Source organism: Caretta caretta, chromosome 2 (assembly GCF_965140235.1).
Source record: "Caretta caretta isolate rCarCar2 chromosome 2, rCarCar1.hap1, whole genome shotgun sequence".
Taxonomy (NCBI): domain Eukaryota; kingdom Metazoa; phylum Chordata; order Testudines; family Cheloniidae; genus Caretta; species Caretta caretta.
Window position 1 is genome coordinate 61,330,378 of NC_134207.1, and position 16,147 is coordinate 61,346,524.

General features: G+C 40.0%; 1 protein-coding gene across 3 annotated transcripts in view; it reads left to right on the forward strand.

Annotated features, from left to right (window-relative positions):
- Positions 1 to 16,147, forward strand: part of ARFGEF1 (ARF guanine nucleotide exchange factor 1) — a 186,475-nt gene that overhangs the window by 80,740 nt on the left and 89,588 nt on the right. For 2 of the 3 annotated variants that reach the window (XR_012666954.1, XM_048840867.2), the window contains exons 3-5: positions 1,825 to 1,981; positions 3,219 to 3,365; positions 13,400 to 13,579. Coding sequence is in view for 2 of the 3 variants with exons in the window: in XM_048840867.2 (XP_048696824.1) it covers positions 1,825 to 1,981; positions 3,219 to 3,365; positions 13,400 to 13,579 (484 nt within the window). In the remaining variant the exon portion in view is untranslated. The remainder of the gene's footprint in view (positions 1 to 1,824; positions 1,982 to 3,218; positions 3,366 to 13,399; positions 13,580 to 16,147) is intronic. The other variant, XM_048840868.2, reaches the window with a different exon arrangement.

Consider the following 16,147-nt stretch of genomic DNA (forward strand, 5'->3'; position numbering starts at 1 on the left):
CGTGAGCTACAGCTCACTTCATCAAATGCATTCAGTGGAAAATACAGTGGGGAGATTTATATACACAGAGAACATGAAACAATGGGTGTTACCATACACACTGTAACAAGAGTGATCAGGTAAGGTGAGTTATTACCAATAGGAGAGCACGGGTGAAAAAACCTTTTGTAGTGATAATCAAGGTGGGCCATTTCCAGCAGTTGACAAGAACGTCTGAGGAACAGTGGAGGGGGGAATAAACATGGGAAAATAGTTTTACTTTGTGTAATGACACATCCACTCCCAGTCTTTATTCAAGCCTAAGGGTATGTCTACACTACGGAATTAGGTCGAATTTATAGAAGTCGTTTTTTTAGAAATCGGTTTTATATATTCGAGTGTGTGTGTCCCCACTGAAAATGCTCTAAGTGCATTAAGTGCAGTAACTCGGCGGAGTGCTTCCACAGTACCGAGACGTCAAGAATTATAACATTCAAAAACCAGTCGGAGAAAACTTCAATCTCTTTGGTCACCTGATTACAGACCTAAAAGTGGCAATTCTTCAACAAAAAAAACTACAGAAACAGACTCCAACGAGAGACTGCTGAACTGGATACAATTAACTTAGGCTAGAATAAAGACTGGGAGTGGATGTGTCATTACACAAAGTAAAACTATTTTCCCATGTTTATTCCCCCCTCCACTGTTCCTCAGACATTCTTGTCAACTGCTGGAAATGGCCCACCTTGATTATCACTACAAAAGGTTTTTTCGCCCCTGCTCTCCTACTGGTAATAGCTCACCTTACCTGATCACTCTTGTTACAGTGTGTATGGTAACACCCATTGTTTCATGTTCTCTGTGTATATAAATCTCCCCACTGTATTTTCCACTGAATGCATTTGATGAAGTGAGCTGTAGCTCACGAAAGCTTATGCTCAAATAAATTTGTTAGTCTCTAAGGTGCCACAAGTACTCCTACTCTTCTAGTCTGTGGACCTGCCTGAGGAAGAGAATAGAATCATTTTTGTTCTCATCTGCATATTTTGTTAGGTCAGGGAAGTCCACAGATTTGGTTCACCTTTCAAATGCTTACATTGCCAAAAGGATATGAGGGATCTTAAAGCATGATGTTCTAGTCATTAGTCTCCATGCTTTGCAATAAGCCATGTTGTCTGAGTTACGATTTACTCTATAGTAGCAAAGTTCTTATCTAGATAATTCTAAGGAGTATTTCACAGCTCTGAAAGTTCTGTTGTGCAGACTTTTCAGTGGGAGGGGCTGTGCCTGTGTGACAGACCCCAGTAGTCAGCGGGCAGGATCGAACCTGGGACTTCTGGAGCTAAATGTGTGAGCCTCTACTGCATGAGCTAAAATCCATATGGCCCTTAGCTAAGGGTGTAGAGCAGACTCATTAATTTCTAAGTGGTCTCAGTGCCACTAGAGGGGGCTGAACACCACACCCAGGAGATGTGTAGGTTACACCTGTGTTCAAAGAAAACAAGTTTGCCTGTCTCCTAATCAGCAAGAGCACCTGAAGATCCACTGTTGGAATCAATGGAACCTGTCTGACCTAAGTAAAGGGATCTTTCAGGTAGAACCAAAGTTTATATTCATACTGAGAATCTGTTTTTACAGATTTTGTCTTTACTTATTGCAAGTTACCATCCTCTTGCATTTTGTTCTGATAGTTTGAGTTAATAAAAATCAGTTTTCAATGTATCATTTCCCTTCTTGAGGTTAAGAACAAGTGAAAAAAATGAGGGGAAAAACTAGTATTGTGATGGAAGGATTTCTTAAGTGTAGATACTTGTAACATTGTAATGATCAGACTATTCTGTTTAGTCCCCCTCATGGAGAAGCAAAGCCTGGTTCAAGCACACTTCCACCAGTGAAATCGAAGACAAGCTTTATTGAAGCCGACAAGTACTTCTTACCATTCGAATTGGCATGCCAGTCTAAGTGCCCCAGGATTGTTAGTACATCTCTAGATTGTTTACAGGTCTGTATACAACTGAGCTTTATTCACTGTCTGAAAGAAAATCTTGTTTGGTTTGGAGGGAAGGGGATGGGTAAATGTAACTAAGGAAGAATGTCTTTTTTTCAGCTACTGTATGGGACATACTAACCAAAATGTATGATTTTTTTCAGACAAGTGTACACTAGTTTTGAAGAACAAAGGAAGAAATATATAATATATATATATACTTTATATTAACTACAGCTAGTTAATTGTATACTAATTTATATATAATGTAATTTGTCCCAAACCTCAATCTTTTGTATTAATGTGTATGTATAGAAAACAACTCTCTAAACATCTGCTACCAGAACAGGTATATTACTATGAAACTTATTTTATATTCTTCATAATTGCAGTAAAATAGTCAAAATTTGAGGTTCACAAATACTCTAGTTTGAGCCCATGACGTGGGTTTCCCATGTAAAGAAGATTAATCTTTCCATCTTGGTCCTGTAATGTTGTTCTGAAAAAAAGCTTAAGATGTCTACCAAAAATTCTGTCTGTCTTCCCCTGGATGGCCTGAGAACAATGAACCCAGTGCATATATTTGTATTCATAGGCACATACATACCTGGCATACAGTCTCACTATGCTACCTGTCTGTTCTCTCTGTTATGAGTAGGGAGGTTATTGAGACTTACAAGTATTGTCATGGCTGGAATGCTCCAGAGAACAGAATTCTGTTATTTTAGAATACTCTTCCTTTTCGCAAGGTTTGAAGCAGGCATGCAAAGACTATTGAATACTTGCAAACCAAAACACACCTAGTGGTTCCAATTTTATGTTTGCCAGCCTTGAAAGGCATTCTGTAAACTTGCTTTCTGTTGGGTGTATTATAACATTGTATAGTACAGATGCAATAGGTAAAAATGTAATGTGAATATCTGTAGAATTTTTGAGTCGGTCTCAGAATCCAGTTAAAATTGTTGATACAGTTTTTATTTTGAGTAAATGTTTATAGACTGTAAATTGTAATGTTTTAGGTAAGCTAAATTGATAAACTTCATACTGAGTGTTGTTGCAGTTGCTGGATAAGAACATAAATGCTTTTGAAGGATTTTCTGCGAATGTTTGAAATTTACTGTGATTTGGGATACACTGCACTGTTGTAATTATCCTGACTTCATTTGCGTTATAAATGTGAATCTACATATTGAATTGCAAGGTTGGTTTTAAAATTCATTTATTTAGCATTTCCCTTTCTTTTTCCCTCCAGAAACTTATAGCATATGGGCACTTGACTGGAAATGCTCCAGACAGTACAGCTCCAGGCAAAAAATTAATCGATAGAATTATTGAGACAATATGTGGCTGTTTTCAAGGTCCTCAAACAGATGAAGGGGTTCAGCTACAAATAATAAAGGTAATTGCTGACCAAATGCGGTTTCAAATGATTATAGTAATGACAGCAAGAAAATATGCATGTCCTTGAGGATTCAAAGCATAGCATTTATTTGGAAACACAATTTCAGTTTTTATTTTAGTGCTTTCTTCATCTCCCACTCCAGCCCTGTTTCATAAGGTGTTACTTTCCATTCTTAGCATACTGATAGTACATGTCTGTTATCCTTTTTCTCTCTCACTGCCTATGGAGTCATGATTATGACATGAAGCCTTGTCTACAGGCAACTGGATGGAATTTAATTCACAGCCCATCAACAGAGCTCTAGTTGGATGAAGGAATTGCTGCAGGTGGGACTTTAAGCAGCTGATGAGGTTGATCGGGGGCCACATGACAGAGGGGACATCAACTTTCTAAAAGGAGGATTCTCACTAGCCATTTTAGAGAAGGAGAAGAGACCAGAAGCCAAAAAGAAGGGTATGCAGGAGGAGAAGATGGGAGGGTCTTGGACATCCCAGAGAACTCTGACCTAAGCCCAAAGAACCGCTCCAGAGGGGTGAGGAAATTGAGACAGGGAAGGGCATGTAGGTGTTTCATTGTTTTGTTTGGAACTGTATTTTTCATGTGCTGTCAAAAGCAGAGGTTCCCAAACTTTGGGATGTTTTCCCCAACAGGGTTATCAGAGTGTCCAAAGACAGAGACACATTGAAGGGCTGGGGTCAGAAGGGGTCTGTGTGGGTTGTCCAGAGGTGAAAGTAAGCCGGTACACCCCAGTACGGCGTACCGGTAAGAGCCAGTGCACCGTACCAGGACCGGCTTTCCCAGAGTGCAATTTAAAGCCCTGGGGCAGCAGCAGCGGGGCTCTGGTGGGGATTTAAAGGGTCCCGGAGTGCCAGCCTCTGCTACTGCCCCGGCCCTTTAAATCCCCGCCACCGCTACCCCAGGGCTCGGGCAGCAGGGCTCAGGTGGGGATTTAAAGGGCTCAGGAGCTCCAGCCGCCGCTACCCCCCCCCCCCCCCCCCGGGGCTCTTTAAATCCCCGCTTGCGCCCTGCTGCCTGACCCCTAAGGTAGGGGTGGGGGGAGGCAATGTTGGGGATTTAAAGGACCCCAGAGCTCCAGCCGCTGCTACCGCCCCGAGCCCTGCTGCTGAAGCCCTGGGGTAGAGGCGGCGGGGCTCCGGAGTGGGTTTAAAGGGCCGGGGCAGTAGCAGCAGCTGGAGCTCCAGGGCCCTTTAAATCCCCGAGGGAGCCTGGCCGCCACTACCCCAGGGCTCGGGCAGCAGGGCTCAGGCGGGGATTTAAAGGGCTCTGGGGCTCCTGCAGCTGCTACCACAGTGGAGCCCCAGGCCCTTTAAAGCTCTGCCAGAGCCCAGAGCCCCGGGGTAGCGGTCCTCAGTGATTTAAAGGGCCTGGGCTCTGCTGCAGTAGCGACAGCTGGAGCCCTTGGCCCTTTAAATCGCCCCCGAGCCCTGGGGTTCCCAGCCACCTCTGCCGCTGGTAGCTCGGGGGTGATTTAAAGAGCCCCGGGCTCCCAGCCGCCACTACCGCAGCTGGAGCCCTGGCCCTTTAAATCAAGATTTAAAGGGCCCAGGGATTTAAGGCCACACCTCTTCCGGTTGAGGCCACGCCCCCTGCTCAGAACTCTGGCATACTGGTAAGTCCTCTAACTTATTTTCACCCCTGGGGTTGTCTCAGTGGGCAGTCTCAGCTGCTGGGAACATATTCCCTGCCTGCCTTGCTCCCCCACAATCTATACCTGCAAAAGCCACCAACTGGCAGTTATCTTCCTCTAGTGGGAGGCTTGTGGGAACTCTGTGAGCAAGGAGTGGAAGGCTGTACCTCAGAATGCTCATCCCCCTGCTGGACAGAGCTCCCTCTTCAATGTAGCCTTGGGGCTCAGAGCCCTGTCTGCTTCTGCTGCCGAACAGAGCCTGTGCAGGGGAAGCAGTTGGGGTTGTGCTGAAGGGACATGTCTGGGCAATTAATTAATTTTTCAGTAATTGGAACCTGTTGACTTTCCTTTTATGATAGTGTGAAGGCCCTCTGCTCTGAATCTGTTTTCCTTCTGGCTCCCTCAGCATGTGTGTATCAGTTGCCTTGTCTTCAGCCTCACTGTACTAGGGCTAGGGTTGCATTCATGGCTTGCCCTCTGTAATGTTTTCATCTTTGAAATCTGAAGTTCTATTCACACTTTAATGTAATTTTCCATATATAATATCTATTATCCATAACAAAAAGGTTGAACTGTATCAATTTCTGTAGAAGAAAATTGGAGGGGTAAGAAAGATAGCCCCATAAGCAGATGTCCTTGCTTTTTCTCTTTTCTTTTTAGGGTGGGTCTGATATTTGTGTGCTGAGTGCGTTTGGCTCTTTCATAGCCACAAATTCCCATAGCCTTATCTGTTAGCGCATGGCTAGGAGAATTTACTTTTACTTTTCAAGAGCCCTTTCTGTTATCAGCGATAAGCTGAAAGGTTAAAATGAAACAACTTCCTAATTTGAGTGAATTAGGCATCTAAGCAATCTATTGGGTGATAAGACTGCTGCAAAGGAAATCTGCTATGTATGCAATGACTTCTGTGCAAGCTTGTGGTCTTCATGGTTAGTGTCTGTAGGAGGAGGAAGGCAGAAGCAAATATTTACTGTCAATATATGTTAAATTTTGAGACTGATTCAAAGTAAAATACTCTTCATGGTTTCATTCATAATAGAGTGAAAATAAAACAGAGCGGTTCATATTTGTTTTTAATTGAAAAACAATTTTGAGAGCTAGAAAAAAGATGGAATGATTGGGAAAAACTGAAGGGACAGCAATAAAACTTCAGCACAATGCTTTCCACTGTCATTCTGTGACACTGAATTCAGTGCTAGGAGAGGGTGGAGTGCCTCAGTTGCGCATTTGCCACATCACTTAAGGACTTATCTGTATGAACACTTAGTTTGTGACACGTGGAGTGTAAATGTACCTCTCACTAGTCTACTGCATACTACATGTCTGTGTGGACCCTGCTGCTGTACACTAAATGTTCCATAATGCACTTTGATCTACCCCATTTCAAAGAGGGATAGATCAAAGTGCTACATGGAAGTTTTAGTGCGTGGCAGCAGAATGCACAGATACATTTAATGTACAGCAGACTAGTGCAGGGTACTTTCCACTCTAGCTTGCTGCAAGCTAAGTGTTTGTTTGGGTAGATAAGCCATTAGTGGCCTGATTTTCAAAAGTATTGAGAACCCAGCAGCTCCCGTTGACTTGAAAAGAAACTGCTGGGTGCTCAGTACTTTTGAATATTACAGTACTTAATTAGATGTCTAAACATTGCCTCTGGAACTTAGCATTAGATACTTTTCTGAAAACCTTGAATATGGTTTTCTCTGGAGGTTTTCCTTCCAAGTTAGTGACTGGCTGACACTGCTTAGTTTGTGATATCTGATATCACAGTTTAGGGGGAGATGACTTTTCATAGTGGGTTTAGTTCTGAGAGTTGGGGATGTGGAAGGCCCCCAGTTAAAACTAAGTAGATGTATTTTGTGTATGTTATATTGGGGGGCTTTAATACAATATACGTAATTTAATTTCACAACTGAAAATTAGATATCAGAATCAAACTAGGATTTTATACGGTTGTTAAATCCATTTTACAAGAGAAACTGGTACATACCCAGAGACCTGACAGCCAGTTATCTGAAAAGAACAATCCTTCACATCTATGAGGGGAGACTGAGGCTAGGAAATCTGATGAATTGGTTAGGTTCACTTGTGAAGACAATAGGAAAGCTTGCTGATTATTGAAAAGTTACTCAGATTAGAAAAAAATGTAACATTCAGAATTGAATCAAGAAAGAAGTCTGCTCTGTAGATGACTAATTATGTTTCGTCCTGAATTCTGGTGACAGAACCCAGGATATGGTGTCCATGATTAAATCCTTCTTTCCTGAATAGAAAGAACATTGAGGATAAAAGCTTTGTTTCATTATTGCAATGGCTTCTACATTTAAATAAGTGTAGCTCTTTAAAAACTGAGTATCTAGCTTCAGTTAGCCTCCTTTTTATCATTTCTAGATTTTTCAATGTTTTCCCATTTGCCCTAAGGATAACATGGCTTGGAAGACATGATTGTAAGCATAAAATGCAATAATAAAGTAAAATATGCCATCAATCTGATGATCAACTAAATGTTATCAATATACTTCTTTATGTATGGGCTAAATTTTTGTTCTTGTGACCTTAAGTTTCTTCCAGAAGTTGGTCTGTGGCTAGCTAATTATTGTCTTCTCTAAAGATAAATGTGCCGATTAGCTAACTGAATCTTGAGTAAAGATTCTTTCTATGCTTTCTTCATTGTGCTGTAAACAGATAACCTCTTAGTTGTTCTCACAGTAAACCAGATTGTGTTCCCAAGACCAGTGTGCCAGAAATACGGGTTGGGACTACTTATGTTGTATGTCTTGCCTTCCTGTGGCAGAAAATACCCCCAGACAATTAAACAATGGAAATATAATACTTCTCACAGAGGAAAAGACCTCTTCTACTGGTCAAATGAAGACTACAAAGTCTGGCATTAACCCACCAATGCTGGGGTGTTTTGTGCAGTCAGGCTTCACTGAGAAGAAAGTATGACTTGCCCTGTAAAGGTTCAGTTCAGAACCACCCTCAACTGTGTTTTTTTTTTTTTAAAGACCATTAAGCCAAATCTGCTAAGCACAAACAGATCTTCTTATGTTTTTAAACTAAAGGTTGGAAATTGCCATTGTAAAACGGTAAGTACTTATGTAACACTTCTTTGTGCATTTTTGTAACTTGTTTCTCCTGTCCCTGTTTGTTTCATTGTAACGTAAGCATTATGTCCTTTTGTGGATCATTCAGTTTAAAAAGAGAATGCAAGTTCTACAAACGTACAACAGAACATTTAGTTATAGAATGTTAATTTTTCATTGGGATTAAAACTGGTTCAGTGGTAAACATGCAGTTTTCTTGCTAAATCTAAAATTGCCCCAAGTAAGGGAAAACTATATGGAGTTCATAACTGAATATGAGAATCTGAAACATAAGAATTGATACCTGAAGATTCTCCTACGTGTCACCAACATATCTCAGAAAATCTGAAGAAGTCTCTGTAAGAGATACTCTCCTGCTGATCCCAGCGGAGTTGAGTGTAAGAGTTGCTGTCAATCAACGAGACTGTTTTACTGCTTCTCCTCTGGCCTGTTACTCAGGTGATTTTCACATCTGAAGCTAAGGAGCAGAGTGGTATATCCACCTAATGATTTGAAGCAAGGCAAAGAAGCTGTGTGTATCCTGAGGCGATGGGCCCGGTGAAGAAGGTTTTGAAACTCCGGTTTGATCCTGGTTAAAACCTAAATAGCCTACCTGGAGCTGTTTGATCATCCCTCTCACAGGCTGTTGTGTGTTCTGCATCTGAAACCTGAAGGTTATAAAGAAAAATTGCTGTATACAGGTCTAATTAAAAAAAAAAATCAAACTTAAATAAGAAATTCAGTAGTTCACTTACCTGGATCTGACTACAAACTAGAAATGGAAATTGACACACAAAGGGGCGGTTGTATGACCAGTGTTGTAGAGAATAGATCGAGACGAGACACTGAACTCGAGTGCCCAAAATATAAGGGAGTGCAGGATAGAATTCCTCATTTGATCAAGAATAGTACAAGTCCTTCTCATCAAAAAGTAATGATGAAAAACAGTACCTCCAGGAATGGAGACAAAATCAAAACCAGATACATTGTGAAGCCTTATCTTGGACAGATTATGCCTCTCTTTGACAGATATCTGAAGAGGGTTTTTTTCCACTTCGGTGGCACTTCTATAGCTTTTCAGTCTAGAAAATTTTATTCAATTTCAATTTTTGAACCATTCATCTTAGCCTAAGTTGTTGATCTCTAATAACTGAGTTCATAACTACTTCTTAGGCTTCACCTTTTAAAGACTAGATAAATACCTGGCTTCAGGGAGAGGACTGAAATTACCTTAAAACCTCTCTTTGACCTCTGAGTGGGGGAGAAAACCTTCCTTAGCTAGGGGACAGGCCTTTATGGAACCATTTGAGCAGATCCTCAAATCAGGCACCCCTTCCCCAGGTTTTGTTTTTAGATGACTACTTGAATTCAGTCTCCCTCTAGTGTCCTGATTCTCATGGGAAAGGAGACATAGTCAAGAGTACAACTGTTATTTTTATCTAGTTTAAAGAAGTTTTAATTGATTCAAACATTAGGCCACTACGTAGTTTTATTTAATGTTTATTTCTTTAGATATAAAACTAAACAGCAAAGAATGCCTATTCAAAGCTCTGAATTCCTTCGCATTTAAAGGCACCTTAAAAAAAAAAAAAGTTGCACAATATAAGGCTTAAGCATTTGTGTGTATCACGTCTTACAGCATCCAAAATTACCTGTATTGAAAGCTTTTACACTTCTTTAGTATAATAAAAATGTACTGTAAGTTAATATAAGGTTTCTTTTATCGTATATTAAGAAATTAGCTTTGTGATATCGTACACCTCTTACTGCTTTTGGACCTCAGTTACTTCTTATGGTCACCTTAAAAACACTTGCTGTCTGATGATCACTGTTGTATATTTTCCAAAGACACATTTTTGCTTTAATTTTTTTCTTCTCTTAAAAGACTGTCTTGAGCAAAAGAATCCTGATGGGATAAAAAGTTGGTTATTATAGTTTTAATGTGTATTGTTACTTCTAGAATAACTTTCTCTTTAACCTTTTTTTTCTTTGAATATTTGAATTGTTCCTTTTTATGTAGTTGTATAGAAGAACATAAGAACGGCCATACTGGGTCAGACCAAAGGTCCATCTAGCCCAGTATCCTGTCTTCCAACAGTGGTCAATGCCAGATGCCCCAGAGAACAGGACAAGTAATCATCAAGTGATCCACTCCTTGTTAGCCATTCCCAGCTTCTGGCAAACAGAGGCTAGGAACACCATCCCTGCCCATCCTGGCTAATAGGACCTATCCACCATGAATTTATCTAGTTCTTTTTTGAACTCTGTTATAGTCTTTGCCTTCACAACATTCTCTGGCAGATTTCCACAGGTTGACTGTGTGTTGTGTGCAGAAATACTTCCTTTTGTTTGTTTTAAACCTGTTGCCTATTTAATTTCATTTGGTAACCCCTAGTTCTTGTGTTATGAGAGAGTAAATAACACTTCCTTATTTACTTTCTCTATACCAGTTATGATTTTATAGACCTCTATCATGTCGTCTTATCTATCCCTTTCTTAATGATTCCCAACATTCTATTAGCCTTTTTGACTGCCGCTGCACATTGAGTGGATGTGTTCAGAGAACTATCCACAATGACTCCAAGATCTCTCTCGAGTGGTAACAGCTAATTTAGCCCCCATCACTTTATATGTATAGTTGGGATTATGTTTTCCAATGTGCATTACTTTGCATTTATCAACATTGAATTTCATCTACCGTGTTGTTGCCCAGTCACCCAGTTTTGTGAGATATAACTTATGAAGTTTTTTTGTCAAATAAAGATTAAGTTGAGAAAGACAGTTTCCTGTTGTAGTTTAATGAAAGGAACCCTGCTTTGTAAAAAGATCCAGTGCAAAACCCAAATAAAATAATTATTTATAACATCTAATGTATAAAATAAAAAATATTAAATGTATAAAGTTTGTATCTTCTCAATTTTACCGGCTTCCCCATCAATAGAATAATCCTTCAGAAGAATTCTACTTCTTGCTCACACTATGGTAGAGAAAGGCTATGCACATATAAAACGCTATTCTTTAATATTTTCTCTTAAGTTGCCACTAATAATTTTTTTTTTCACTGTTTTTCTATTGTAGGTCTTAATGTATTTTCTAGGTATTTGTAAATTGCAAAAATTTTAACTTGTATAATAACTATGTGATTTATTTGAGCATGAGCTTTCGTGAGCTACAGCTCAAGCTCATGCTCAAATAAATTGGTTAGTCTCTAAGGTGCCACAAGTACTCCTTTTCTTTTTGCGAATACAGACTAACACAGCTGTTACTCTGAAATATGTGATTTAGTATACTTAAGAAAAGATGCCACCAAATGTAAATTTGCCTGTCCTGAAGCTGAATGGTAGAAAAGAATTTTATGTATGCAGAACTCTCCGTACAATTTCTACCTGAGACTCTTAGATAAGGGTACAATTGTACAAGCATCTGGGGAAAGTCTAGTGTAGCTGCTTGGTGAGCATTGTCAATGGCGCAAAGAAGACAAGAGAATATTTGTAATATATTTAGAAATAATTATATTGTAAAAAAATTGAGTTTTTGTGTGAAGCCCCCCCCCCCCCCCCAAGTTACTTTGCTTTTATTTGGTGGACATTATTTTGTAGATATACACTGTTAAGCACATAACATTAGAGCTGTCATGTGTCATACCATGGTCCATCTTGCCCGGTATTCTGTGTCTGGCAGAGGCCCATAACAGAGCTTCAGGGGGAGTATACAAAACAGGGCAGTTAAGGAGGGATCCATCCTCTTTCTTCCACTCCCACCTTCTGGTAGTCAGAGGTGTAGGGTTGCCCCAAAGCATGAGGTTGCATCCCTGACCTCTTGACTAATAGCCATTGATGAACATATCCTCCTTGGACTTATCTACTTCTTTTTTGAACCCAGTTATACTTTTGGCCATCACAACATCCCATGGTAATGAATTCCACAGGTTAGTTGTGCATTGTGTGGAAAAAGTTCTTCCTCCTGTTTTTATTAAACCTGCTGCCTATTAATTTCATTGAGTGATCTCTGGTTTTTGTATTGTGGGAAAGGGTAAATATTCACTTCTATTCACTTTTGAACAACATTTATGATTTTATAGACCTCTATCATATCCTTCCCACCCTTAATCATCTCTTTTCTAGGTTGAACAGCCTTGATATTTTTAGTGTCTCCTCACATGGAAGCTGTTCCATACCCTTGTTTATCTTTGTTGCCCTTCTCTGAATCTTTTCTGGTTCTGTTGTATCCTTTTTGAGCTGGATTGACCAGAACGGAACACAGTATTCAAGGTGTGGGCGCTCTATGGTTTTATATAGTGGCATTATATTTTCTGTACTGCTTCTAATAGTTACTAACATACAGTTAGCCTTTTTGACTGTTGCACACTGAGTGAAAGTTTCCAGGGAAGTATCCAGGGTGGCTCTAAGATCTTTTTCTTGGGTGGTAACAGCGAATTTAGAACCCATTATCATATATGTTTAGTTAAGATTATTTTTCTGATATGTATTACTTTGGCACTACTCTACGTTTGTTGCCCAGTCACCCAGTTTTGTGAGATCCCTCTGTAACTTCTCACATTTTGCTCTGGACTTACCTATTTTGAATAATTTTGTATTCTCTGCAAATTTTACCACTTCATTGTCCACCCCCTTTTCCAGATCATCAATGAATATGTTGAACAGCACAGGGCCCAGTAGAGATCCTTGGGGGACCCTGTTGCTCACTTTCCTCCACTGTGAAAACTGACCAATTATATGTCCCCTTTGTTTCCTATCTTTCAACCAGTTACTGATCCGTAAGAGGACCTTCCCTCTTATCCCATGGCTACTTAGTTTCCTTAAAAGGCTTTGTTGAGAAACCTTGTTGAATTCATCACCAAAGGCTCTTACCCTTCTTGAGTAAAGGTTGCATATGTTTTGCAAAGCTATAAGGTGGATGTGGAGTGGAATGATAGTTGTAGTTTGGTGCAGTGGGCTTGGACTCTCAAACTAGGGTTTTTATTCCCAGTTCTGCCACAGACTTTCTTTTTGACCTAGGGCAAATCTGTGTCCCTCAGTTTTTCATTTGTAGAATCATTACAAGAATACTTCTTTATATCACAGGGGTATTTATGAAGATAATTTGATTAATGTATGTGAGGTACTTGGATATGACTTGATGAGTACCATAGAAAAACTTATCAGTAAATCAGAAATGTAGTTGAAGCTGTGTACCGGTTGCGCTGTATACAGAAATGTGCATATGAAATATTTTAAACTAGTTCAGTGCTTCATTTAAGAAGGAAGAGAGTTCTAACTTAATATGTTCTTTTTTAGGCTTTACTCACTGCAGTAACATCTCAACACATAGAAATTCATGAAGGAACCGTGCTGCAGGCTGTAAGAACATGTTACAATATCTATCTCGCAAGCAAAAATCTCATAAATCAGACCACCGCCAAGGCCACTCTCACACAAATGCTGAATGTTATATTTGCACGAATGGAAAACCAAGCAGTGAGTATCTTAATATTCTGTATGTAGAAAATAGTTTCTAAAAGATCATTTTAGTTATAGACTTTAGTTATTCATACTACAAGATTGCATGGCATTTGTAACTTTTCATTCAATAAATATTTAATTTTTTTTATGGTATTGATCATTCAGTCTCTTCTTTTGATATTTTGGTATATGAACTAGCTGATGAATTAAAAAAATTGAAGCAGAAACTTTGCTCATCTCTTTGGTAAACTGGAAATGGATTTTGGGCTTTGCAGTGTAGTGACGCATAGGCCATGAAATACGTACCACAGCACATTGTCCTCCAGAAGTTGGAACGGAATCAAAGACTCCTTGAATCACAACGTTCCTCTGGTGTCAGCAAATAGCTATGAAACCCACTGGCAAAGTGTGTCACGTCCTCCTCTAGCTGTCAGCCTACACAGAGGATGACAACTTTCTACTGCTATCAGTTACTCCATTAGCTCAAGTGGCAGAGGTCTATGTGGATGAAAAGGTTCAACACTGCTTATGAACCATGTGGGTGTCCGTGTGATTCCACATGATAGCATTTGTGTTTTTAGTTTGTTTTTTTAAAAGGCTAGGTAATTACACACACAGAAACCTATGTAAAAAGAATGTTACTGTTGCAAAGTCCAGCTTTCAGAGATTATGAAATGCCAGTCTAACCCTCCCCCTGCCTTGTGCACATGCCCTATGATGGTCCTTAATAACATGGTCACATAGCATTTTTTCCACAGAGAGCCTCCCTCATTCAGTGCACAGAATAGTGTGTGCTTTGAGTGAATGAATGAATCAAGATTATGTAAGCGAAGGAGACTATTGTAGGAACCCTAACTCTGTTGTAGAATTTGGAAAATGTGTAGTGAATGAGACAGGGGTTGCAGAAATAAAACATGGCGTCCTGGTTTAGGTAGTTGAATGCCACCCTGAGGAATTGGATTCTGTCCTGCCTCTGCCACAGAATTCCTATGTGATGTTATGAAAAATGATTTGCCTAGGTTTTCGCTAACTGTGACCTTTTGAATGCCTAACTTGAAATCCTGGGGTCTGATTTGAAAAAGTGCAGTGGACTCACATCTGCAGTTGAAGTCAGTGGGAGTTGTGCTTTGAACATATAAAATGCTGTATAATGCAAAGTACTCTGAAAAATCAGCTCTAGCCTTCTCATGTTGAGCACCTAGAAGTAGTGGACACATTTACCTTTATTCTTTCTGTGCCTTACCCCCATTTTACAGATGGGGAGCTAATAATCCCAACTCACCTCATAGGGGTGTTGTTAAAGCAAATTCATTAATATTTCAGAAGCTTTCACACTATAGTGAGGAGTGTTATAGAAAAGCCCACGAAGAAACTAATTTTGTCTTCATAGCAGAGTTTGAGTAGTGTGCAATAAATAAGGCATGGGGACCATGCACTGAACATGCATTAAGGAGAAAACAAAATATTGAATAGCTGCTCTTTAATTGAGCACCATCCATCGTGTGCACTGACTAGACAGGGGTCTTGTGGGGAAAAAAAGGTGTGATCACATATTTAATGACTGTATCATAATGAATAAGTGCAACGGGGCCAAATTAAGGTTACACAAGCAACCATAATTCTGGCATTTTCTAACTTCTGAATGATTGACTTTGCACCCTTGATGATCTTTTAATCAGTGTAATAGTCACCCTAACAGATGCCTACAGAGTATTGCCATCGTTCGCAGTGAAAGTGGTGAGCTGAGTCTGCTGCTTCTTGTGCCCCATGCTCTGTGCTACTGATAGCAGAGAAGTTAATAAAGCAAAGCAATGTTGGCTTAATTGCCACAGGAAACAGAAGGAAAGTCAGATCCTAGAAGTGATCGACTTCATTGCTCTTTCCTGAAGAGACCAGTATTTTTTCTGTTAGTTTGTGAATATTAGCAAGCAATTTTCTTTCAGATTGAACAGTGTTTGAGTCATCCAGTGATCAAAATTCATTAGTTTGCTCATTAGTTTCTGAAAAGAAACTGCTTATCAATACGTGGTATGACTGCTGTCAGATACTGTTCAAAAAAAAAGCTGAGCCGTTGAGCACTTACGTGAACTGGCTCTTAGGTGTCAGCTGTGTAGTTGTAGTTATCGGCAGGGAATGACGTTTCAGGCACGTGATACTCAGAGGCTAAAACTGAAGACTGAGGCCTCCTCATTGGGATTTAGGGGCAGTACCAGTGCTGGGTTCAGAATCGTGAAGGTCTGGGTTTCGAATCGGGTTGGGAGAAATAGGGCCTTACTTCTTCCATCAACATTTGCCAGTAGATAAGCTTTGTTCCCTTTCTTTACCTTGCTGGGAGAGTGGGGAGGAGACATCACTCCTTTTCTAGGCTGACGATAGGGATGAACGCTTCCTGTTCTCATCTTTCATTTTTGCTAGTAGGTGTGGTGTTTGTATTGTCTTACTCCCGTGCTCTCATTTCAGAGAATGGAGGACCAATGCCTATACTTCTTTGCTTGTTAAATTCACTCACCAGTGGTAATCAGGAAAGAGCAGTGTTGTCTTCCAACTATGGCTGTCACTTTATAGGGAAAATGTTCTTTCCCT